General features: G+C 47.3%; 2 protein-coding genes and 1 gene segment (V, D, J or C); all 3 read right to left on the bottom strand.

The window, feature by feature from the left end:
• The window catches only part of LOC105069357 (immunoglobulin lambda-1 light chain-like), a 103,434-nt gene extending 76,752 nt beyond the window's left edge, over positions 1-26,682 (bottom strand). Inside the window, exons 1-2 of the mRNA XM_074356376.1 lie at positions 26,588-26,682; positions 26,145-26,442 (exon numbers count right to left, since the gene is read on the bottom strand). Of these exons, the coding sequence (XP_074212477.1) occupies positions 26,145-26,442; positions 26,588-26,633 (344 nt within the window). The 5' untranslated portion in view covers positions 26,634-26,682. The remainder of the gene's footprint in view (positions 1-26,144; positions 26,443-26,587) is intronic.
• Positions 1-26,753, bottom strand: part of LOC105066045 (immunoglobulin lambda-1 light chain-like) — a 179,289-nt gene that overhangs the window by 52,966 nt on the left and 99,570 nt on the right.
• Positions 1-26,753, bottom strand: part of LOC141575802 (immunoglobulin lambda-1 light chain-like) — a 147,934-nt gene that overhangs the window by 73,528 nt on the left and 47,653 nt on the right. The gene's annotated exons all lie outside the window — the stretch shown is intronic.

Below are 26,753 nucleotides of genomic sequence, written 5' to 3'. Positions count from 1 at the left end.
CTTCTCCTGCCTCCCCTTGCAACTCAGCTGATGCTCCTGCTTCTTGTCACAGAGATCACAGGTGATGGCAAAAGGAAAAAGGTCCCCACAGAGTAGATCCTGTTTCCTTTCAGGGTACATGGAGGGGGCTCCAGGAGTGATGGCACATGTGTGTGTGTGTGTCTTCTGTGTGCGCATTTACAAAGAGAGAGCACAGTCTGAGAGAACCTAACCGGACTTGATGGTGAAAGTTTGGGTTTTCCTCGCATCTAGCCCTGGTCCCAGGGGCAGGCACACACACAGGATTTGTGCGGGGAAGAGCTGCCCATAGGTTGAGACTAAAGTGTTTGGAAAGACCTGCTTGCAAGACTGGCCCTTGGTTTATGTTCTGTGTTTTTCTTTTCATGGAGATGCACAGAATCAAGATATAATTATCCAAGAAACCAGATATCCGTTATGATATATATTTCCAGATATATTTCAAAAATTGGATGGAAACTTGTCCAAAGTTTTCTGATCATGCTAAGAGGCAAAATGGTAGTCTCTTACTTTAGTGTGCATTAAACGTTAGGGACCTGGAGTGGGGACCAGAGAGGGCAGGGCTCCGGGAGGGACATAAGACTGACCACTGCTCAGAATCTCATGTACAAACACATACATCTGCCTATAAAGAGCAGAAGTGATTGTTTAAACCACAAGCTCAGAGTCATGATATTCAGAAGGATGTTTGATATCTCGTGTCTGTATAGTTTCTGGGCTGTGAATTCTGAACATGTGTACAGCCATATTGAGCTCTATCTCATTTAAAAAAAAGGCTTTCTAACAAAAATGTAAGACGAGTTATAAATGCAGATGCCTATCACATAGAAAAAGAGAACAGGAGAGCAGACAGAGGGACAGAACACCCCACTGTCCCCACAGCCATAGGGGAGGGCACCAAGTAACAGAGGCTGTTCTGGGTCTGATTCCCGGACCCCAAACCTAGGAGCAGATATTATTGCAATGACAGTACAGTCTAGAAATGAACTCGGTGCCGATTCTCAGCAATACACCAGAGCTATGACCAGATAGATAGTAAGACCTGAGATTCTGGTCCAACGGAAAATGCTGGGATGAAGAAATATGATTAATCACACAGAGACTAGCATGGAATGCAGAAAATATGGGGCCTAACTGGCAAGGTTAAAAAATCAGATATATCAGGAAGATGATGTGGTGAGGAAAAGCAGGCACATGGCAGGAAGGGGGTAAGCCTGATTAGGGGGCAGCTTCCAAACATAGAGGGGACTTCGATGAGATAGCCCAGCTGACAAGGGGCTGCACCTTCATGAGAACCAGGAGACACAAGCACAGAAAAGAGCAGCTCCAGGTTGTATGTGCCAGAAAACACTGGATGTCAACTCTTTTTCTCTTCACTTGTAAGTGTGGGGGTGACCTGTTATGCAGCAAATAGATTCCTAATGCACTTTGTTTTTCATCTCATCCATTTAAGTGAATTCACATAATTTCAATATTACGAAAAGTTGCATTTGGAAAAGGTTGCAATTTCAAGAAAATGCAAATATTGAACCCAGGACACTTCTACCCAATTTAAAAATGAATTCTAACAGTTATTAGATTAATGGGCATTCCACCTACAACCTGCTCTGGCTCCTCATGGGGACATGTGTCCTGATGTCCCTGAGGAATGAGGGACACACCCTCCAGAGCATCGTCCATGTGAAGCCACCTTGCAAGGCGCCCATGATCTCGGGGAGGACGTCTGCCTGCAGGGTGGTTCCCGGACAGGGCCCACCCAGGCGAGTAGAGGGCAACTGTGAGAGACCCAGGGTCTGTCCCTGAACCCTGGCTCAGCCCGCTCATATGTAGGACAAGAGGAGGGATAATAAATATGAAAACCATGTCTTCCTCTTGGTTCTCATCCCTCTGCAGGGTCTCGGGTCTCCTTTGAGCTCTGATGCTTCAACAACAGATGCAGATGGCCAACCAGCAGAGGCAGAGCCACGGGGAGCCTGAGGGCTCAGGGCAGGTTGTGATCTCACTTCCCCGTGAACTTGGACCACTGTGCGCAGTGCCACCATTTCTATATGAGGCACAGAAATAATCAGCCTCGTCCTCAGACTGGAGCCCAGAGATGATCAAGGAGGCCTTGTTGCCAGACTTGGAGTCAGAGACGCCATCAGGGATCCCCGAGGCTCGATTGCTGACTCTGTAGATCAGGAGTTTGGGGGCCGTTCCTGGGAGCTGTTGATACCAGGAGACATAATTTCCAGACCCAACATCACTGCTGGTTCCAGCACAGGGGATGGTGACCGTCTTTCCCAGAGTCCTGGACACCGAGGGAGGCTGAATCAGGGCAGACTGGGCCCAGGACCCTGAAAAGGGCAAAAACACACTCGGATCAGTTCAGCGCTGGGCCCCAGGTCTCCCTGAGTATATAGACAAAAAAGATCAGCCAGATGTCCCCATGTCCCTTCCCTGGAGCCTCACCTGTGCCCTGAGTGAGGAGGGTGACAAGGAACAGAGCCCAGGCCATGGTGGAGATGCCCCAGAGTGCTGCCTTCTGAGCCCCCAACCCTGGGCTTGGTCCCCCAGACTTCTCTTATCCCCTCCCACTGCTGCAGAGGAGAGCAGGGCCTCCATGCAAACCTGCTCCTCTCCCTGCTTCTCCCACCTCCACCATGGCCAGTAGTTTCTATGCATCCCTGGAAGTTTGTGTTGCTCAGAGGATTAAAATCTTTGACCCATAGATGTTGTGTAACTAAGGAACATGTGTTGTGTTTCGCTTGTTTGCAGAGGAGAGAAAGTCCAGCTGTGGCCCTGCTCAATGAGCTCCTGGATCTTTTGTGTATGTGCTGGGATGTGACTGTGTCTCTGGGACTCTCTGTGCGGGGGGGATGCTCTGCAGTGCCCTCTGCCGGATGCTCACTCGACAGAGTTTCTGTAGTAAAAGAGGTGCCCATCTTGGGGAAACACCTGCTGTTTGCTGGGTTCTGGGTGGCACCCACCCAGCTGCAGCCTGCTCACCTCCCCACCCCCACCCCTTTGTTCTGGAGCATCTGCCGCATGAAATCCATGAGCAGATCACTGACCTCCAGGCCACCCCCACAGGTACCCCTGAGCACCAGGTGCACAATCGTGAGGCCTCCCAGGAGGAACAGGGGACACCAGGCAGGAGCCGTGTCCTGACTCTGACAGTACTCTCCCAATTCTGCTGTTTGCCCTCTGTGCAGGGCACTATCCTTTTCCTCTTTTGATTCTCACAGGAGACACTAGATCCATGAGCCCACCGGCCAGTACTCTGACCTCAGAAGAGATGAATGAGTGGAGAGAGAGCAGCTGGCACAAAGTGGCATTTCTGGGCCCACAGCTGTGACATTTATTTCACAATTGATAGTCAAAGATTTCATCTCATTTCATCTTTGTGTTATTGCTTTGGTCACAAGATGTGTTTTTGCTGCTTGTAGGCTCCACTTTCCCAAGTACCCAGGTCAAGATAGAAGTGATCTCTGATCCAAGGAACACTGAAAAACTGTTGGGAAAATATTTCCTCTTGGTTTTCTACCTCAGTGCTTTAAAACTCAGGCTCATCATTCCCGTTTTCCTCCCCCCATTGTTCTGTCTCATTCTGTCCTGTTCTGTTTTACCAAATTTAAAACTGTACCATTGCATCCTGATTTCACATAACATGTAGTAAATACACATTTTTTTCTCCCACCAAATGCACCTATAAAACCCAGGCAGAAGTCATGGAGGAGCTACTTGGGTACCAAGAAAAGGAATCATCAGAGCAGACTGGGGTAGTCACTGGGACTGGAAGGTCATTGAACTCAGAGTGGGTGAGGTTCTATTGTTCCCTGGATTCAGGCAGCCTGAGGCTGGAAGGGCTCCTGCCTGAGACAGAAGAGCTGCATGACAGCTTCCTTTGATCTGGGGGAAGGAAAGAAGGAGAGCGCCAGTGCCAGAGCCGCTGCGGGAAAACTCACAGTTCCCTGGCCATGTGCCCTGCTCTCTGTCCCCCGGCCCAGCATCCCGGCTGGGCATTACTGATGGTGGAGGCAGAAGGACCATTCCCTATGATTTAGGAGCTGTCTTCCCACCCAGGGGATGAGCATCCCCTTTGCATCTGTCCTCTCTGTCCTCCTGCTCCTTGACATGGACACAGGTCCTGTCACAGGAAGGGGACAACAGTTTAGGGGAACTAGTGTCACAGTTTCTGATCCAGTGGACAGAGGAGTAAACTCAGGGTCCAGGGAAGACTGAGGAGATGGTGAGGGGAGATTCGCTAGGAAACTTAATATGCAAATAGTTCATGATGCCTGAGCTGCCCTGTGAGCCACACTTGCATGGATTCTGACAGCAAGTAGCACAGGAGAGACTTAAGGGGGGGGGACCTAAAGTATAGAAAACCACCCAGGTCCCAGACAGGCCTCTGTGCAGCTCACTTGAAGGACACACCCAAAAAGAAGGTCAACGTTTTTGTAAATGGAACTGATGTAGAAACAACGGTGTTCCCACAAAGCTGGGTGTAATTAACCACCTGGACTCAGCTGGGCAGAGAGTGGGGTTAAACAAAACTATCAAGATGGGATTACCCAAGACCCACAGCTCCATCACAGAGTACTGGAAAAAGGGGACAGGAGCCAGACACAAAGGGCCATGTGGGATATGGCTGCTGTTACGTGAAAAATCTAGAATAGGTTGGTAGCACGTGAATGGTTTGGAGGGTGGAGGGACCAGGGGAAGGGGACTGATGGGTGATGGATGAAGTCTTTGCTTTACGAGGATGAAAAATACTCTGGAAGGTAGAGTCTTCATAGATATTCAAGGGTGTGAATGTATGAAAACCCACTGGTTTATTTACCCCAAAATGATGTATGTTATGGATTCTTTAGTGTATTTATGAAGAAATATGAAGGCTTGGATGCTGGAAGGTAGAAGTTTTTCCAGTGATTTTGAAAATTAACATTCTGTGTGCCTGTGTGTGTGCTGAACACGCGTGCTAATGGATGTGCATCTAGACACACAAATGCAGAGACAGAGAGGAGAGGGGATATCCGAAAAGCACCTGTGGCAAAGCATTAAAACTAGTGCATCTGGGAAAGGTTCTGCAGGAGTTCTTCATGAAACCTCTCCAGTTTGGTTTAAATGTGTAATTATTTCCAAAACACAAACATGAAAAACAAATGAAACTCTGAATTCAGGATAGAAGAGCTGAGTGAGCTCAGGGCAGGTTTTGTTCTCACTTCCCCATGACCGTGGACCACTGTGCGCATTGTTGCTGCTTCTATATGAGGCGCAGTAATAATCAGCCTCGTCTGCAGACTGGAGCCCAGAGATGGTCAGGGAGGCCGTGTTGCCAGACTTGGAACCAGAGAATCGATCAGCGATCCCTGAGGCTCGATAGCTGACTGCATAGATCAGGAGTTTGGGGGCCGTGCCTGGGAGCTGTTGGTACCAGGAGACATAGTTTCTGTATCCAACATCACTGCTGGTTCCTGCACAGGAGATGGTGACCGTCTTTCCCAGAGTTCCGGACACGGAGGGAGGCTGAGTCAGGGCAGACTGGGCCCAGGACCCTGAAAGGAGCAAAAACACACTGGTCAGTTTAGGGCTGAGCCCCAGGTCACCCTGAGGACAGAGACACAAAGGGTCAGCCAGAAGTCCCCGTGTCCCTTCCCTGGAGCCTCACCTGTGCCCTGAGTGAGGAGGGTGACAAGGAGCAGAGCCCAGGCCATGGTGGAGACACTCCAGAGCGCTGCGTTCTGAGCCCCTAACCCTGGGCCTGTTCCCCCAGACCTCTCTTATCCCCTCCCCCTGCTGCAGAAGAGGGCGGGGCCTCCATGCAAATCTGTTCCTGCCCCTGCTTCCCCCACCCCTCCAACCTGGACTTGATTCTAGACACTTCTCTATCCCCGGACACAGAGCCAATCTAGGAGAATTAATACTCTTATGTTTTTCTTACTCAGTACTCACTAACCATTACAGAGCCATGGAAATTGAGCCATCATTGGATGTCCCTATCATCCTGTGCCAAAATCAAGATATCATTTGCTAATAATCACAAAATTTATTTTCTATTTTGTGTGTCAAAACTGGGGACAGGGTCCAGAAGTACTGGAGTTAGTTAGAGATTCAATCTCTTCTCATCCTCACATCAATGGAGAGCTGGGGTGTCCACCCTTCGCCCATCCTACCTCCTCAGCAGGATGGTCTCCTTGACCCTCTGGTCCCTGATTCTGTGGTGCTCTGAGTAGAGGCTCGTGGACACTTATTGGTGTTTCTATTGAAGGGCTCATGAAGCAGAAGCGATGGGGATCTTGCACCCCAGACTCTCCCTGAGGGGGCTCAGAAGGCAGCAGCTGTGGGACTTGACCCAGGGCAGGCAAGCCACTGGAGAGCCTTCCCTACACTCAGGTCCTCGCTGCCCCCTGGTGGCCGCAGATGGGGCCAACGGTGTCCAAGGAGGCAGCTTAGGGGGATTGACACCCCAGGTCTGATCCCCCACTTCTCCTTCCTCCCCTCCCAGCTCCACTCATGCTACTGCTTCTTGTCACACAGATCGCATGAGATGGCAAAAGGAGAACCTGGTACCCACAGAGCAGATCCCTGCTTCCTTCCCCGGTTCATGGAGGGGGCCCAGGACTGATGGCTCGTGTGTCTGTGTTTGCGCTTGTGCTGCTGTGTGTGCGTGTGTCTTCTGTGTGTGCATTTACAGAGAGAGAGCACAGCCTGAGATAGAACCAAACCTGACTTGATGGTGAAAGTTGGGTTTTCCTTGTATCTAGATCCTCATCTCAGGGGCAGGCACACACACAGGATTTGTACAGGGAAGAGCTGCCCATAGGTTGAGAATAAAATCCTTGGAAAGACCTGCTTGCAAGACAGGCCCTTGGTTTTTGTCTGGGAATTTGATTTCAGGAAGATTCTGACTCTTTTCCCATAAGAATGGCCTGCAGAACCTACAGGTTTATGTAAACTTATGGTTTAGACTCATCCACTGACTTCCCCCGAAAGGCCAGAATTTCAGTGGTTGCCAGGCAGAGGATGCCTAGAACACTAGCCCCCTGGGAGGGTAAGAACCTTGAGGGCCTGAGGAGCCTCCCTGGGACACAATTCTTCTCGGACATTGTCACGATTTGATGCTGGGGAAGAAGCCCTTCCTTGTGGCTCCCCTGGGACAGGTCTCCTGGAAGCTTCTCCTGGTTTTCTTGGACTTCACCTCATCCTCTGCTGCCCTTTGCTGGCTCTGCTTTGTCTCCTGAAGGAAATCACAGCGACAAGGTTGAGTCTCTAGGATCTTAGAAGTCTTCTTAGTGACAAAAACTGTGGCCTGAGGTCTTGGGGACCCTGGACACAGGATGACCTGAGTAAACAGGCAGGGTCTAAGGCTTCCCCCCTTCTCTCCCCTCTGTGCCCAAGGATAAATAGGATCAGGGCATCGTGGTTTGCACTGAAGTCACCACTCCCAGGTCACCCCAAGGGTTTACTCAGTCTTGAGCACTGAAAACTCTCTGCTGCTCCCCACTGTCAACATAGCACCTCCAGAACAATCTCCTGTCCACATTCCAACTTCTGCCCCCCTGACTTTCAGTGTGGGCTCCTGTCCACACCACTCTGGGTTCTCTCTGTGGTTCCTGGATCCAAAGGGGGAAGCCCAGATGCAGCCCCAGGTGCCCTCCCGGAAGCTGCTGGAGCAACAAGCACGTTGACCTCATGTGCTCCCTGAGCCCCCGCTATTCACCTCAGGACACCAAGTGCCTCTCTTGTGGGGTCCCCAGTATTAGGAGGGACTCCTCTGCCAGGCAGCACACGGACTGTCCTTGTTCTGGAGAAAATACACACATAGTCCAGCTGCTGTTTCTCCAAAACACAAACTAATGTCCATTGCTTTCTTCTGTATTTTCTCCTTTAAAAAGTTTTCAGTGGGATCATAAGTAATACAAACCACCCACACGAACGTGCTTCATTTAACATGTTTTACTGTGATTCTTGTTTTTTTTTTTTTATTATTAACACATTTATTGAGGTGTGATTCCTGTAAGGTCAACTACATACATTTCAGGTGTCCAATTTGATGAATTTTGATAGATGATGACTGTGATTCTTCATTGGATTTTTTTTAATGAATTGTACTTGTGTGTTACAAATATAAAGACAGACAGCGAACAGTATGCATATAATCCAGCAGAAAAATGAGATTTGTGAGTTTTTTTTTTTTTGGAAGTTAATGTCATCAGGGATACTTCATCTCTGCTTCAGAAGAAGAAACCTAGAGAGGACCCCTGGACCTCCCCTGTGCAGAACCCAAATTTGCTGTGGACTGTGAGGGATAATTCCCTCCGTGCACACCCCAACAGTTCCCACTGCCAGGTTATGCAGACACCCCAACATCCACCTTCACTGCTGAGCTCTGTCCCCACGTGCAGTCCAAATAAAGTTGGGCCATCACATTTGATGGGGACACAAGGGAATGGATGGTTTTCACCTGAATCTGTTTCCTTGTGTTCAGAGTTTTTCTTTTCATTGAAATGCAGAGAATCAAGATATAATTTATCCTGGAAGCCAGATATTTGTTACGATGTGTATTTCCAAATGTGTTTCAAAGATTGAATCAAAACTTGTCCAAAATTTTCTGATCATGCTACAGAGGCAAAATGAGAGTCTCTTAAGCTAGTGTGTATTAAATGTTAGGGACCTGGCAGGGGGACAGGAGAGGGCAGGGCTCGTGGGAGGACACAAGACTGACCACTGCTCAGATGCTCATGAACAAACGTACACATCTGTCCATAAAGAGCCAGACTGTTGTTTAAACTGCAAGCCCGGAGTGAGGACATTCAGAGGGATATTTGATGTCACATCTCAGTATAATTTGAAGGCTATGACTTCTCAACATGTGTACAGACATATTGAGGTCATTGTCAATTTAAAAAAAAGGCTTTCTAACAAAAATGTAAGGTGAGTTATAAATGCAGATGGATGTCCCATAGGAAAAGAGAGAACAGGGGAGCAGACAGAGGGACAGAACGCCCCGCTCTCCCACAGCCATGGGGGAGGGCAGGAAGTAACAGAGCCTATTCCGGGAGAGTAAAAACACTGATTCCTGGACCACAAACCTAGAAGCAGCTATTACTGCAATGAATGTAAAATCTAGAAATGTACCTGGTGACGATTCTCAGCAATACACCAGAGCTATGACCCGATAGATAGTAAGACCTGTGATACTGGTCCAACAGAAAATGCTGGGATGAAGAAAAATGACTATTCACGTGGACACTAGTATGGAATGTGGAAAATATGGGGCCTAATTGGCAAGGTTTAAAAATCAGATTTATCAGGAGGATGATGTGGTGAGGAAAAGCGGGCACATGGCAGGCAAGGGGTGAGCCTGACTGGGCGGGAGTGCTTCCAAACATAGAGGAGCCTTCAATGAAACAGCCCGGCTGACACAGGGCTGCACCTTCATGAGAACCAGGAGACACAAGCACAGAAAAGAGCTGCTCCAGGTTGTAGAAGCCAGAAAACACCGGATGCCAACTGTTTTTCTCTTACCTTGTAGGTGTGGGGGGACCTGTTATGCAGCAAATAGATTCCTAGTGCACTTTGTTTTTCATCTCATTGGTTTAAGGAATTCACATAACTTCAATTTTATGAAAGGTTCCATTTGAAAACTGTCTCCCAGTTTCAAGAAAATGTAAATATTGGACCCAGTACCCATGTGCCCACTTTAAAATTGAATTCTCACCATTGTTAGATTAGCAGGGATTCCACCTAGAACCGGCGCTGGCTCCTCACGGGGATGTGCGTCCTGATGTTAAGACGAATGAGGGAGACACCCGCCAGGGCAGCCTCTATTCGGAGCCACCTTGCAAGGAGCCCATCGTCTTGGGGAGACTTTCCCCCTGCAGGGCGGTTCCCGGACAGGGCTACCAGGCGAGGAGAGGGCAACTGTGAGAGACCCAGGGTCTGTCCCCGACCCCCGGCTCAGCCTGCTCAGATGAAGGACAAAGAGAAGGGAAAATAAACAGGAAAACCATGCCCTCTTCTTTGTCCTCCTTCCTCTGCTGGGTCGCAGGTCTCCTTTCAGCTCTGATGCTTCAACAACAGAAGCAGATGGCCAACCAGCAGAGGAAGAGCCATGGGGAGTCTGAGGGCTCAGGGCAGGCTGTGGTCTCACTTCCCCATGACCATGGACCACTGTGCGCAGTGCTACTAGTTGTATATGAGGCACAGAAATAATCAGCCTCCTCCTCAGACTGGAGCCCAGAGATGGTCAGGGAGGCCGTGTTGCCAGACCTGGAGCCAGAGAAGCGATCAGGGATCCCTGAGGCCCGTTTATTGACCTCATATATCAGGAGTTTGGGGGCCGTTCCTGGGAGCTGTTGATACCACAAGATGTAGTTATAGCCCCCAGTGTCACTGCTGGTTCCAACGCAGGAGATGGTGACCATCTTTCCCAAAGTCCCAGACACAGACGGAGGCTGAGTCAGGGCAGACTGGGCCCACGACCCTGAAAAGAGCAAAAACACATTCTGGTCAGCTCATGCGTGGGCCCCAGATCACCCTGAGGATAGAGACAAAACGAATCAGCCAGATGTCCCCATGTCCCTTCCCTGGAGCCTCACCTGTGCCCTGAGTGAGGAGGGTGACAAGGAGCAGAGCCCAGGCCATGGTGGACATGCCCCAGAGCATTGCCTTCTGAGCCCCCAACCCTGGGCCTGGCCCCCAGACCTCTCTTATTCCCTCCCCCTGCTGCAGAGGTGGGCGTGGCCTCCAAGCAAATCTGTTCCTGCCACTGCTTGCCCCACCCCCTGACCTGGACTTGATTCTGGACACTTCTCTATCCGTGGACAGCAGACCTTTCTAGTCAATTAACTCTTTCATCACATGTGGAGTCAGGACAGACTGAGTCCATGACAGCGTGTGTGAAATTGATGCAGCCCAGGGATTTCCCACCTTTCCTGGTGAGGGACATTGTGGTTCCTGTGTGAGGAATCCCAGACGTCCCATCGGTGCTAATGGGGAAAGGAGAGGACAGAGTCCCAGGTGGGTACAAGATCCCATTGCCCTATTTCCCAGGAATTAAAGGCAGAACTGGGGACTAGCATCACCTCAATTCCTTCTTACCCACTGTTGGGAGAGTTCTCACATCCCTCCATCCTCTGCTTCTGGGGTGTTTTGCCAGTGTAGCCTGAGCCTGAGCCCTGGGCCATTTATTAGGACTTCTGAAGATGAATTGTTGGGGCACCAATGCTGTGGGGCATAGGAGGGGTTCCGTGGGAGGCAGCTCTTGTAACTTCATACAAGCAGCAAATACTGTCCCCAAGTCCAGGCTGTTGCTGCCCCCTGCTGGCCTCAAGTGGTGCCAATCGTGCACCAGGGATGCAGCTGAGTCTGGGATGGATATCCCTCTGGTGCCACCCTCCCCTCGTCTCCCTTTGCCCTCCTACTCAGTACCAGGACCCCTGAATCACTTGATTCCCCTCTAAGCTCACTTCTCTTTCTCCATGAACTCCCTCTGGGATGGGGTGGGTCACCTGCCACACCAGGTGTCCCAGATGCTCACCCCAGGACTACCTAGCCCATCCCGCTGCAGCCCTGGCACCAGGTTATGCCTGTGAGGCAGCTATTTATACCAAGTGAATTTTGGGAGCACAGGAGAAGTGACTCCGTGGTTAACGGTGGGAAACTTTTGGCATCTGGGATTAGGGAGAAAGGAAGAACTCTGTGGGAATTGATCATTTTGATTCATCACTATTGCTTGGGTAAGTTTCCATCATTTTTATGCTTCTTATTTTATACATTTGTTTAGATAATCATGTCTGTTATTTGAGAAAACAATTAAGCAGTAAAAGCTCAGAAATTCATCAGGAAGGGGACATGGATCAGCACAGTCCTGTCACGGGAAAGCCATGGAGGAGCCCCAGGAAACTTCCACGTGTGCAGGAACTTCTTCCAAGAAGCAAACCTCTAATATTCACGAGGAGCCACCCTGTCCCCTGTCCCACGTTCAGGTAGCACCGGGAGCAAACGCAGGGCTCCCACCTCAGTAGTCCACTTTCTCGTGTAAAACTCTTCTAGATACATGTGCACACACATGAAACTGAAATCAGGAACAACAAATGTCACCGGTGGAGTGGCAAAAGGACCACTTGCACAAACTATTGTTAATAGCCAATGAAAACAAAGCAGAGAAATTGAAAATACACAAAAAAACTATTCTTAACTACTTCTCTGAGGTCAAATTAAAGCTGATGATTCTCTTCACAAACACAACTATTTTTTTAAAAAAAGGTAAAATATCCCACACAAATGCACGAGAAAAGTCAAACCTCCAGCAGTCGTCACCATCTCTTTCCCTTCCTTCATGCCCCACTTCCAATCAGACAGCCAGTCTGAAAACTCTATACTGAAGGCCCCAGTCACTCTCCACTCTGCATCATGTGCTCAGACAAGAACCATGGGACCCAAGGGCTCTGCCAGCTTCCTTTGCATTTTCCCCATAAAGTTCATTCACACAAAACCACTTTCATGTGTTTAAAGTACGAGTCATTTCAGCTCATTTCAGTTGTGATGGCAACCTGGATCCAGGCGAGAGAGCAAGCAGCCTTCGGAGAGTTGGAGAACTCAGGTTTATCACACCAGCTGGCCCAGGGGAGTTAACACTGTGAGCTCTGGACCCTATGTGCAGGTTTACATACGCTTTTATAGGCTATCACTCTAGACTTGGCAACATTTTGTAACATCCTATGCAAATAAGGTATAACAAAGGTGACTAATTAGTAAGAAACATTGTAGAAATGGACCAATCATGAGTGAGGGAAATGGACCAATCAGGAGTGAGAGAAATAACCAATCAGGAGGGAGCTAAATGCAAATGAACTACTAGAAATGGACCAATCAGGAGTTAGCTCAGGGAACCAATAAAATTTTAGGTGTAAGTTATACTTTCCTGGAAATAAGCCATTTCAGAGGCAAAAGTGAGATAATCAAGCTGGGCCAGGGAATTTGATGGTGCTGGCAGGAGAGTAGTTGCCCCACCTGGGGGTCCTGCTAGTCTTTTTTATGGGGCTTCCCACCTCAATCATAAAGGTCCAATGAATGTTTTGCTTTATCAATGGAGCTTGTCAGCTGGCCACTTTGCGCTGGAAATGGGGTGGCGGCTCTGAGAACCTGTCCCCTCTGGAGGTGCCAGGGCATGGGGGTCAGAAATGTGAGGACCACTTGCCGCCAGGTGGCCATGTGGTGTGGCAGAGGGAGTCCTGACCTGGCTCGGACCTGCCCGAACACTCCTGGCCTCATTTTAGCGCCTCTGAGTGTTCCTGAATAACACTTTCTCACAGTCCAGCCAGGTGGCTTCCTTCCTGGGCCTGTGGACACCAAGTCATTCCTGACTACTGGTGCTCCCACATGGGGATGCCCTGCTCCATTGTCTCAAGCTGCTGAGACACAGTTCAGTTCCACCTCTTTCGTGAAGCCTCCTTTGATCTCTCATATCACTGTGTTTCCGACTTTCCATCCATTATCATCCATGATCCATCCATTATCCATCATTCCTCCATCATCCATTCAGCATCCATCCATCCATCATCCATCCATCTTCCCTACATCCATCCATTGATTATCCATCATCCCTCATCCATCCATCTATCCATTATTCATGATCCCTCCATAATCCGTTCAGCATCCACCCATCCATCATCCATCTATCCATCCATCATCTACCCATCCTCTGTCCATCTGTCCAACCATGGCTCCCACGCATCGATCTGCCAGGCACCATTTCACGCTCTGGGACAGAGTGTGAAGAGCCCCCTCCCTCACACCCACATCTCTCCCTGACACTTCTCAGGTCAAGGCCACCAAAATCCCCAACCCAGTCAAGTCTGAGGTCCCTTCCCAGTTCACTGTGCTCTCCAATTGTCTCCTCCTCTGATCCACACTGTGCTCTCTGACAACTGCCCAGGGGTCTTGAATCCCTATTTCCAGTCCTGACACCTCTTTTTAGCTCTACTTTTACACTCATTTTGCCTTCTGAACACATCTCTGCATGAATGCCCTACAGACACCACAGACTTAACATTCCCCATCTGGACTCCTCAATTTCCCTGAGAAGTTAACTCTCTCTCCTTATCCTCACATCAGTAGGTGTCTCCCCAGGCCAGAAGCCTGGTGTTATCGCTAAATGTTTTGCCCTCACTGAATCACCCTCTGTCTGAGCTATCCAACTGTAACACAAAAATGTCACTAAAATACACAGAGAAAGGAAAGAAAACACCCCAGTCATGCTCTAAGGGTTTATGACGAGAAGAATCTCAGGCTTTGCCAAATCTGGTTTTCTCTCCCAACATAGTTTTCTAAGCTGGCAGGTTACCTGGGAACAGCAATTTTCATCTCAGCAGCAGGATGATTTGGTCATGGCTGTATTTAAGGTAGGCACGTAAGCTTTTGGACATAAAATTACTAGAATAGCAGTGTAAATTCAACCCTTGTTTCTTTCTTTTTTCTTTTATTGTTTGCTTTGTGTTTTTTAAAACATTTTTTATTGAGTTATAGTCATTTTACAATGTTGTGTCAAATTTCAGTGTAGAGAACAATTTTTTAGTTCTACATGAACATACATATATTCATTGTCACATTTTTTTTTTTTTTGCTGTGAGCTACCACAAGATCTTGTATATATTTCCCTGTGCTATACAGTATAGTCTTGTTTATCTATTCTACACATTCCTGTCAGTATCTATAAATTTTGAACTCCCAGTCTTACCCTTCACACCCCCAACACCCAGCAACCACAAGTTTGTATTCTATGTCTATGAGTCTGTTTCTGTTTTGTATTTATGTTCTTTTTTTTTTTTGTAGATTCCATATAAGAGAGGTGTCATATTGTATTTTTCTTTCTCTTTCTGGCTTACTTCACTTGGAATGACATTCTCCAGGAGCATCCATGTTGCTGCAAATGGCAATATGTTGTCATATTTTATGGCTGAATACTACTCCACTGCATACTCATACCACCTCTTCTTTATCCAGTCATGTGTTGATGGACATTTAGGCTGTTTCCATGTCTTGGCTATTGTACATAGTGCTGCTATGAACATTGGGGTGTGAGTGCTTTTTTGAAGTTGGGTGCTTCTGGATATATGCCCAGGAGTGGTATTCCTGGGTCAGATGGTAAGTGTACTCCTAGTCTTTTGAAGAATCTCCATACTGTTTTCCACAGTGGCTACACCAAACTGCATTCCCACCAGCAGTGTAGGAGGGTTCCCTTTTCTCCACAGCCTCTCCAGCATTTGTCACTTGTAGACTTTGGAATGATGGCCATTCTCAGTGTGTGAGGTGATAACTCATTGTAGTTTTAATTTGCATTTCCCTGATAATTAGTGATATTAAGCATTTTATTCATGAACCTATTGATCATTTGTATTCCTTCCTTGGAGAATGGCTTGTTTAGATCTTCTGCCCATTTTTGGATTGGGTTGTTTGTTTTTTTCTTATTAAGTCATATGTGCTACTTATATATTCTGGAGATCAAGCCTTTGTCGGTTTCATTTGCAAGAATATTCTCCCAATTTGTAGGTTGTCATTTTGTTTTACTTATGGTTTCCTTTTCTGTGCAGAAGCTTGTAAGTTTAATTAGGTCCCATTTCTTTGTTCTTGCTTTTATTTCTATTGCTTGGCTAGAGTGCCCGAGGAGAACATTTTTGAGATGTTTGTGAGATAATATTTTGCCTATATTTTCTTCTAGGTAGTTTATTGTATCTTGTCTTATGTTTAAGTCTTTGATCCATTTTGAGTTTATTTTTGTGTATGGTGTAAGGGAGTGTTCTAGCTTCATTGCTTTATATGCTGCTGTCCAGTTTTGCCAACACCATTTGCTGAGGAGACTGTCTTTATTCCTTTGTATATTCTTGCCTCCTTTGTCAAAGTTTAGTTGACCAAAAGTTTGTGGGTTCATTTCTGGGCTGTGTATTCTGTTCCATTGGTCCAAATGTCTATTTTTGTATCAGTACCATGCTGTTTTAATTACTGTAGCTCTATAGTATTGTCTGAAGTCTGGGAGTGTCATGCCTCCCACCTCTTTGTTTTTTTCAGTCATGCTTTGGTAATTCTCCGTCTTTTGTGGTTCCATATAAATTTTATTATGATTTGTTCTTGTTCTGTGAAGTATGTCCTGGGTAATTTGATAGGGATTGCATTAAATCTGTAGATTGCCTTGGTCAGTGTGACCATTTTAACAATATTGGTTCTTCCAATCCAGGAGCATGGGATATCTTTCCATTTCTTTAAGTCTTCTTCAATTTCCTTCGTCAATGGTTTATAGTTTTCTGTGCATAATACTTTCACCTCCTTGGTTAGATTTATTCCTAGGTATTTTATTAGTTTGGGTGCTATTTTAAAGGGGATTGTTTCTTTATTTTCTTTTTGCTGTTGATTCATTGTTAGTGTACAGAAATGCAACTGATTTTTGAATGTTAATCTTATAATCTGTTACCTTCCTGAATTCTTCAATCAGCTTTAGTATTTTTTTTTGTGGACCTCGTAAGGTTTTCTATATATAGTATCATGTCATCAGCATATAGTAACACTTTTACCTGTTCTTTTCCAATTTGGATCCCTTTTATTCCTCTCTCTTGCCTGATTGCTGTGGCTAGGACTTCCAAGACTATGTTGAATAGGAGTGGTGATAGTGGGCAGCCTTGTCTTGTCCCAGATTTTAGTGTGAAGATTTTTAGGTTTTCACCATTGAGTACTATGCTGGCTGTAGGCTTGTCATATATAGCTTTTACTATGTTGAGATATGTTCCCTCTATACTCACTTTGGTGAGAGTATTTATCATAAATGGGTGTTGAATTTTATCAAATGCTTTTTCTGCATCTATTGTGATGGTCATGTGGTTTTTGTCCTTTCTCTTGATGATTGGATGGATTCCATTGATTGACTTGCGTATGTTGAACCACCCTTGTGTCCCTGGGATGAACCCCTCTTAATCATGATGTGTAATCTTTTTTATGTGCTTTTAGATACTATTTGCTAACATTTTGGTAAGGATTTATCATCAGTGATATTGGTTTGTAATTCTCTTTTTTGGTTGTTTCTTTGCCTGTTTTTGGTATCAGGGTGATGGTGGCTTCATAGAATGAGTTTGGGAGTATTCCCGCCTTTTCAGTCTTCTGGAAGAGTTTGAGAAGGACTGGTATGAGTTCTTCTTTGTATGTTTGGTAGAACTCCCCTGCATAGCCGACCAGTCATGGACTTTTATTTGTACGGATATTTGTATTGCTAATTCGATTTCACTTCAAGTGATCGATTGTTCAAGTGGTCAGTTTCATCTTGATTCAGTCTTGGTGAACTGTATGTTTCTTCTCAGTTATCCATTTTGGTTCCATATAGTTTTTCATAATATTCTTGTATGCTATTCTGTATTTCTGTTATTTGTTGTAATTTCCCCATTTTCTTTTCTTATTTTCTTATTTGTGGTCTCTGTTTTTTCTTCTTTGTGAATTTGTCCAGAGGTTTGTTGACTTTATTTACTTTTTCAAAATACCAGGTTTTGCTTTGGTTGATTTTGCTATTGTTTTCTTAATCTCTATCTAATTTATTTCCTCCCTGATCTCTATTATTTCCTTCTTTCTGCTGCCTTTTGGATTTTTCTGCTCTTCTGTTTCTAATTCTTTTAGCTGGTGGGTTAGATTTTTTATTTGACATTGTTGTTTCTTGAGGAAGGTCTGTATCACTGTTAACTTTCCTCTTAGTACTGCCTTTGCTGCATCCCATTAATTATGTGTGGTTGTGTTTTAACTTTTCATTTCTCTCAAGGTATTTTTTAATTTCAGCTTTTATTTCATCATTGACCCATTGGTTTTTTAATAGCATGTTTTCTAATCTCCATACTTTCCTTTTTTCTCCTTTGTTTCTCTGTAATTGATTTCTAGTTTCATGGCATTGTCATCAGTAAAGATACTCGAGATAATTTCTATCATCTTAAAATTGTTGTGGCTTCTTTTGTGCCCAAGTACATGATCAATCCTAGAAAACGTTCCTTGTGCACTTGAAAAGAATGTATATCTTATTTTTGGGGGTGTGTAATGCTCTTAAAATATCTACCAACTCTAATTTTTCTATTGTATCATTAAATTCCTTTGTTGTCTTATTTACCTTCTCTGGAAGATCTGTCTAGTCATGTTAATATGGTGTTAAAATCTCTCACAATGATATTAGTCTCATCAGTTTGCCCGTTTATCTCTCTTAGTAATTGTTTTAATTACTTAGGTGCTCCAATCGTGAGTGCATATATATTAATGAGTGTAATATTCTCATCTTTTATTACTCTTTTAATCATTATAAGATGCCATTCTTTCTTTTTTCTTTATGGGCATTATGTTAATGCCTATTTTGTCCAAAATGAGTACTGCTATACCTGCTTTCTTGGCTTTACCATTTGCTTGGAATATCCTTTTCCATCCTTTCACTCTCAATCTATATGTGTCCTTCTCACTTAACTGGGTCTCTTGTATGCAGCATATAGAAGGTTCTTGCTTTATTAACCAGTCTGCCACTCTGCGTCTTTTTGTTGGAGCATTTGAAACAATGTTTCTGATTTAAAGAAAAGAAACAGCCAGCATTGTATTAAGTTGATCATCTAAAGAAACATCTTCAATGTGATAAAGGATGTCTCGCAAAACTTTTAGAAAAGTTCCCACTTAGAGGTAAAACTGCTTTAAATTCCTGGGTTCCCATAATTACTTTCCACTAGTCAAGATATTCCACAGATTTGAGCCAACGGAATGAGATGAGGGGGTAGGAGTGTTAGGAATAATGAGATAAAGTTGCTCTTTGAAGATAATGGGTTAGTGTACTTAAGTAAAATTATCCCAAGACACTCAGGAGGAGTAGAATTGGAAATAATATGAGTGTTAAGAAAAATGACCATACAAGGATGATAACAGAAAGTCAGGTTTCGTCTGACACAGGACATAACTATCCAGGATAGGAAACTGGTGAAACATTTACAACTTCAATAGAAATTCTCTTAAAACCCCTAGGAAAAAACTTAACACAAAATGTGCAACATTCACATGGATAAAACCTAATGCACCTTGACTAAGGCACACAATAGAGAAAGACATCAATTCTCCACAAAGGGCCCGTCTATTCTATGAAATTACTAACACAGCACCAAAGGGATAATTTTTAAAAATTACTAAACTGATTCCAAAGTCGAACAGTGACAATAATGACAGACAACAGATGCAAATATTTTCAATCAGTAATAATGACAGGGTCGTTCTCTGCCAGGTACCGAAATACACTGTCAAGCAAAAATCATTAAAATGGGGTAGAACGGACATGGGAACTGATCATTAGATCAACAGAACCACAGAGAGGATGTGATATGTCAATGATTTAGGGTTTGATAAAAATTGTGTTTATATTCAACAAATCCACGAGATTGTCTCTTCATTTGGAAAATATATAAGTTTATATTCCTGCCTATGCAAAAGTGAACTCCAGGCAGAGATAGAAGACACAGCAGAGCAATGAAAGTGTCAGAATAAAATGGAAAAGAAAATCAAAAGAAAGATGCCTTTCCTTTGTTTGCCACCGATCACAGAAACAGCCAACCTGACATGTGAAAATTCAAAAGGCTTTATGGTGAAAACTTTACCAAGAAAGGCATAAAACAGACCAGGGAATAATATTTATGCCACACGTTCTTAAAGAGGGGTTATATCCCAAACAGATACAGGGTTTCTATCAAACTTAAAAAAAATACATCCAATCGAATGAAAAAAAATGCAAAATTATGACCAGTAAATTCACAGAAGAAATAAAATCACCAATAAAAATTTGAAACGAAAATAAGTTTCACGAATGATCAAACAAATAAACAACAAATATATTTGTCCTCATTTTTGCTCATCAGATGTGCAAAATAACAAAAGGATCAGCCCTGCCACGTTGTTGGGAAGGATGGAGAGGAACAGGCACCGTCAATCCTTCTAGTGAGTGGAAGCTGGAGCAGACTTTTGGGAGGATCACTGGTGCCGCTTGTGAACATTTCAAAGCGTGTTCTCTCTGACCCAGCAATCCCGCTTTTAGGCATCGTTCCTATGGAGACACTTAAGTGCATTTCACACACGTACACAGCACATGCACATGTGTGGCAGTTTCCACTGTAGCATCTGTTCTAATTAATATTTTTAAGTGGAAACAACCTAAATGTCCATTATTTGGGGAATGACTAGAGACATGCTGGTTCACCCAAACTACGAAGTCTGACAAAGCCATGATGAAATTCTTATGGACTGATGGAGAAAATGTCAACAGATTGTTTGAAAGCTAACTGCAGGCTACTGTACAGATTATGACTCCATGTTGGAAAAATAAAATCCCAACACGGGTAGGATGTAGGGAGATGGTAACAGCAAATGCTGTTTTATACACTTTTGTGCATAATCTTTGTTTAAAAGCACATAGTACTCTTGTATTGAAAATTATTTCAGAAGATAAAAATGAAATATATTTTCTTGTGAACATTTTCATAACTATAGAAAAAGAAAGCAAAAATTAACACTACGTAGATTCCAACCAGCCAGAGACACGCTGCTGAAATTTTTCTATATTTTCTGATCGGCTTTTGAAAATGCACACATACTTTAAAAACCCAATTTCAGAAACATGATTTTGGAGGTTTTGTGAGAGTTCGTGTGTGTTTAGTCCCACCCTTCCTGCTGGATATTTGGGTTATTTCCATTTTTCTCCCGTCATTAATAATGTCGAATTTCTGGTCTGGAAGCCTCTGGTTATGTCTTTGTAAATTACACAGTTTAAGTAAATATGATTTTTAAAAAATGACTTGCTGCATTTTGCAAAAAAAGATGTATGCTTTCGACTTGTATAGACAGTCCAGGTCAGTGCCTGTTCCTCCCGTCAGCCCTCTGGCACCGCCACTTTAAATCCACTTGCTGCTTCCATCGGAGATCTTGGTACCTGGTCACCGTGGACCAGCCACTCCTCCATCCTCTAATCTGGCCTCACCCCAGTCTCCGATCTGCTGCCAAAGCACGGATGTGATTCTGAGAGTCCCCGACTTAAATCCCTCCATGACACCTGGACCCCAGCATAAAGGACCCCCGAGGTCTTTGCCAATCTCACGAAACTGGGTGCTCCCTGCCGGCCTGTGCACTCCACTCTCCTCCTCAGCCCATGCAGCTCCCTTCACCTGGAACTCCCATCACAGGTCAGAGCCCTGGGTCTGCAAGACCAGCTTAGGCACCCCTCTCCCATGTTACTGTTCCTAACATCGTCCGATGGTCCTGTGCCTGGACGAGACCCCCTTGGGTCAGGCCTGGACCCAGGAAACTTTTAAGAGCCATGCTGAGGTGCTGAGGTGCTGAGCTCTGTGGGGGAATCTGAGCCAAGCCTTGGTTTCCTTCTCTGGATGCCTTGCAGACTGGCCGCTCTCTTGGATCATTTTATTAAAACAGAGGACACAGTGGTGTCTGTTAACTCTTGGCATCTTACAGTCCTGTGTCTGCACCCACGTGCTATGTGACGTTGGGCAGATCGCCTCACCTCTCTGGACCTCTATTCCTGTCTGAACGATGGGGATGAAAGCAGGATCTGTATTGTGGGGCCGCTGCCCCTAAAAGAATCAGTGCCTGCTGGGGAGGTCCTGGCCCTGCCTCCCTGCTTCTCACATGCTCAGAGGACTGGGGTGGGGCAAGTGAGGCACTGGGCTTGGGGGCCAAATTTAAGGGGTGCCCCCAAAACTCAGTCATTGAAATAAATAATCTTTCAAATCAATGGTAACTAATAAAAATCAATGCAAACAAATCCACACTTGACAAAATATCAACACTTTAAAGAAAGCCAGTGTCTGCTCAGGCCCCTTCTCTCCTGCTGATTTCCTTTCTCACTGCTCTCCCCTCTGGTCATCCATCCCTGGATGTCCTCAAAGGAAACCCCTCTCCCCCTGCACCACAGCTCACTCTGCCCCTTACCTTTATCCCAGGCGTTGCAGGCTGGATGAGCTCCGTGCCAAGGACCCGCTCACCATGGTGCTGCCGATGGGGGCAGCCGGCCAGGGGCGAACAACAGGCCAGCAGTGTTACAGGCCAGTGCCGCGTGGGGCCAGGGCTCTGCCCCCTGGAAACCTCACGGACAAGTTGAGCTGTCGTGTCCTCTTTGGCCCTCAGGGTCAAAGGCAACTCCAGCCCAGCTGGAGGGAGGCCAGCAAGTGCCCCTGGTTTCTCTTGACAACAGTGGCTGTCCCAGTGTGCCCCAGCCACGTGGCCCCTCCTCTGCCTGGGCTTTTTCTGTCCTGGCACTGGCACCCGGCCCCCTCCAGGGCCCACAGCCCTTACTCTTGGGGGCCCTATCCCAGAGTGGCATGTGCTAACTGCTCCGCTGTGGTGGGGATCCAGGGCTCAATTATCACACCAAAGCCCGCCCCCAGCCCTGCCGTCCAGGCCCCGGGATCCGCACACCTGCCCCACTGATGTCTTTGTTCCACAAGGGCATCTCCAGCTGTGGAGCAGCTCCGAGGGGCCCAGCCAGGCCGTGCAGGGTGACCAAGTGCCCAACAGTACAGGAGTTGCTGAGGCCTGAGTTCAGTGGGCTGGGGCTTCTCTTGTGACCAGTCCCCCGGGCTGGATCCCTGCAGCCTCCACTCTGGCCAGTAGAGACTGCCCTTCCTTGGCCGGGTTGGCCAAGGCTGGCCAGCACCCCCGGTCAGCTCCTCACTCAGCTTCTCAGCCAGGAAGAGGTTTGTGGGGAGGGATCCTCTACCACTTGTTCAAGGAGTGATGTTGAAAGCAGCCAGACCTAGGTCACCTCCGGGCCTCAGTTTCCTTATCAGTAAAATGGGGGCAATTCCTTTGCCACAGGGAGGCCACGAGGAATAAGGAGATCACATGTGTGCTCAGTTGGGGTCTGTTTTGAAGCCCAGGAATACAATACAGGATCCAGTGATGCAGTGATGAGAGGGTGCTGCTTATCCAGCACTGACAGCGGAGCCAACCGCCCGATGAGCTGAATTTTCTCTCCCGTTAGAAGATGAGGACACTGATGTTCAAGCAGATTCTGAACATTCTCGATGCAACACTGTCAAGTGGCCAGGCTCTCCCACATCTCCAGGGCATTCTTTGAGGTTGTTGCCTCTGTCTGGGTCCCAGTGCTGTCACGCTGCTGGGGTAGGAAGGACTCAGGGCTGCAGGCTGCACATTCCTGCTTGTCATGGCCAGCACCTGCCCTCTTGCTTTCCAGTTGCTTTTAATCCCCAGGAGCTCTAATATGTACACTGAAGTCCACTGGTGCATCCCTTATGGTTTTCCATTTCAGCAATTCTGAAAGATGCCTGCCTACCCTGGGCCTCCCAAAGTAACTTTCTTGAGAGGTCCCTTTAAGAGTCATCTGGCCCGTGTGTTTGACTCTCCTGCTACACCTGGTGGAAATCAGTCCAGCCCCTTTCATGGGACATAGTCAGAGGCCAACAGCCGTGACTTTACTTCTCTCACAGGGATGAGGACCACTGTCTGTGGGTCTCACAAGCAAAGGCACAGGTCGCCTCTGTTTGGACCATCTTCTCAAGGATGTCTGTGTTAAAGAACAACACTGGAAAGTAAAGGCAGTGTCTCCCTCTGGAGCAAAACACACTGGCTGTTATCCTGCAGGCAGGATGAAATCCCAGACCGTCCACAGCTCTGGACACTGATGGAGGTGAGAGGGAGGAAGACCTGAAATTGATGGTGGTGATCGTGGTCTGACCAAATTCATGGAGCAGCTTTGGAAGAACCCCAGGCTGCCAGGCCCTGAGCTGAGGCCTGGCCTTCACAACACACTCAGATCCCTGGCTTGGAAATGGGCCGGGTACTGAATAGTAACAGGGTGTGGGCGATGTAGCAGACATCATGGAGGGTACGGGGGAGCCCCTGACCCAGTCCATTTTTCTCCTCACTGTAGTGCTCGGCCCACTCCAGCCTCAGGCCCGGGATCCTCACGCCTTGTGGGCTGGGCGGGGTCCCTCCTCCCTCCCACTGCCTAAGGCACAGAAGCTATGGTTCCCCCTGGGACAGCCCCACGTCTTGCGGAGACAAAGGGGCTGTCTGTAAGCCCAGTGATTCCAGACATTTGCCCCTACCGCTGACCTGCATTGGGCCCCAGGGTTTCCCTGGGCCCCCAGAGGCCCCTTCCATCAGTCTCACCCTCAGTGACCCACGGGCTTGGTGGGTGGATGGAGTCCGTGAACAAATGAGAAAACTTCCCCCTTTTGCCCTGCTCCATGTCAGACCTTGGTCACACGTGAGCATCAGAGTCTGACTCAAAATCCTGCTTTGCCAAGCGCACCTGGTGTTTGTGGAGGCATTAAGAAGCTGCCCTGTTCTGCCTCTGCCGAGAGCTCCTGGGGCAGTTCCTAGATGCTCTACCCTGGTGTCCCCAGTCAGCTCAGGGCCAGGGACAGTCCTATGTGCTTGAGAAAGGTTTCAGGATGACAGTGCCTTGGCAGGAAAGGGGTGCTGAAGAGAATGAGGTCCCGGGACCAGGGCAAGAGATATAGGCCAATCCTACCAGAATTAGGTCTGAGAGACACGCAGCCATAATTTTACTTCAACCTTAAAGGTAACAGTGGAGGAAAAAGATTTTATGTCAGGGTGATAACCCTCACACTCACACACACTGAAGACCCAACTGGAGGGACAGACATCAGACCAGCAGTCCCAGAGGTGGGGCTGGAGGAAGGGCCGCCACCAAAAGTACCTGGGGCAGCTATGGGAATGACTGAGCTGCTGTCTGCTGAGGTGGCGGGACACTTACATCTCTATATGCATTTATAAATACTCACAAAATGTTTCTAAATGTTGTGATTTTTCAGTGTATGTAAATTATAACTTAGAAAAGAAGAAAAAGTGGAAGAAGTTTCCAAGGAGCAAAGTCTCACTTAGACATTGTGAACAAGTCTTGAGAAAGCAGAGGACACTCTCCCCAGAACAGGGAGGGAGGGAGCAGGTGTGGGCAGAGAGGGACCATGGCTTCGAGGCTGTCCTCGCCAGCCCACTCTAGCCATCCTCTGTGGCCAAGCCTCTGTACAGGCTGTCCCCTCCCTGGCTGGTCACTATCTAAGCACAGATGGAACAGTCTTCACTGGTCCCACTTTTCCATCAGTGTCCCATTCCCTGCACTCTGTCCCTTTGTCTGTCCATCAGACACTTCTGCAGAATTTCTTCCAGTCTGAACATCACATGTCCTGGGGATGTGTAGGTGGTGGGACCATCATAGTGGTGGATTTATTCCACGCAGTTTTCCTGGCTCCTTCCCTCCATTGTAAGGGGGCAGGACATGCCCCATGAGAGGACCTGCAGGGGCATGTTTGGGACAAAGTCACTGCAAACCCTTGGAAAGAACAACCCTTTCCTGGAGTGGGGGAAGGGATGGGTTGGTCCTGTGTCCCCTGAGAGTCCAGTCAGACTCGGGTGACAGATGTCCCTGCTGGACTGAACCCTAGGATCCTCTCTACTCCTGCTCCCATCCCCAATCCAGCCTTCCCGGGAGACCAGTGACCCTTCCCTTCCTGCCCCCGTGGAGCCATCCAGACCACAAGCAGCTCGTGGAGTCTCTCTGTCAGCCCCCATCACTGGGGGCCCTGCTGAGATTCAGGATCCAGCCCTGAAATCAAACCCGATCCCAGGCAAGTCAGGGCCAAGGATCAGGGTTACTGTTAAATCCAGCTAATCAACGTGGACTCAGAGGTCCAGGTGTACATGAAAGGCACTGGCTGTTCAACAGCTCAGATGAGCCGATAGATTCTGGGGTCGAATGCTGGAGAATCCGGTGACCACTTAAGGAAATTCCAAGGTAATTACCCTGGTAAGATATGTCTCTCGGTTTGTTCTTCCATGTGGAACCTCTGTCCCCTATTCATATCCTGTTCAGCCAACCCCTGGACACACTGGTCCAGTCAGGCAATGTTTCACCCCTGATCCACCGTGTGCAGAGCTGCTTGGAGGGCAAGTTGAGGGCAGCCTGGGAGACTCAGACCTGGGGGAACCAGGCCAGAGCTGTCACTGCTTTGTCTACAGGCCTCCTGCGGCTGGAGGAGAGGGTGACACAGATGGAGGGGGTTTGTGTCCCACTTCCCCATCTGCCTGTGTCACTGTGAGCATTATAACCACTGCTGTCTGCTGACTGACAGTAATAGTCGGCCTCATCCTCGGCCTGGGCCCCGCTGATGGTCAGGGTGGCTGTGCCCCCAGAGCTGGAGCCAGAGAACCGCTCAGGGATCCCTGAGGGCCGTTCACTATCTTCGTAGATGACCAGCACAGGGGCCTGCCCTGGCTTCTGCTGGTACCAGCTAGCATAAGAGCTTCCAACGTTGCCTCCTTGGCAGGTGATCCTGGCCGTCTCTCCCAAGGACACAGACACTGCGGAGGGCTGAGTCAGTGCAGAAGAGGCCACATAACCTGCAGGAGAGGAGAGAAGATTGATGGTGAGGACCAGGGTCTCATTCCTTAGGACCATGCACCCTTCAGCATCCCATTGCTGAGCTGATGTTGAGGGCCCAGCTGATCCCTGGGTACCCTGGGGGCTGAGCCCTGGGGGCAGGACCTGTGCAGAGAGAAAGGAGCGGGAGCAGGAGTGGGTTCCAGGCCATGGTGGAGGCGCCCTGAGCTCTGCCTCTGAGCCCACAGCTGGGGGTGGGGTCTCAAGAACTCTCTTATCCTCAGAAGGGACATCCTTATGCAAATCTACTTCCTGGCCCTGTGGCCCTGGT

Source organism: Camelus bactrianus, chromosome 32 (genome assembly GCF_048773025.1).
Source record: "Camelus bactrianus isolate YW-2024 breed Bactrian camel chromosome 32, ASM4877302v1, whole genome shotgun sequence".
NCBI lineage: Eukaryota > Metazoa > Chordata > Mammalia > Artiodactyla > Camelidae > Camelus > Camelus bactrianus.
Note: the sequence above shows the minus strand (reverse complement) of the source record. Positions and strands in the feature narration are given on the sequence as shown.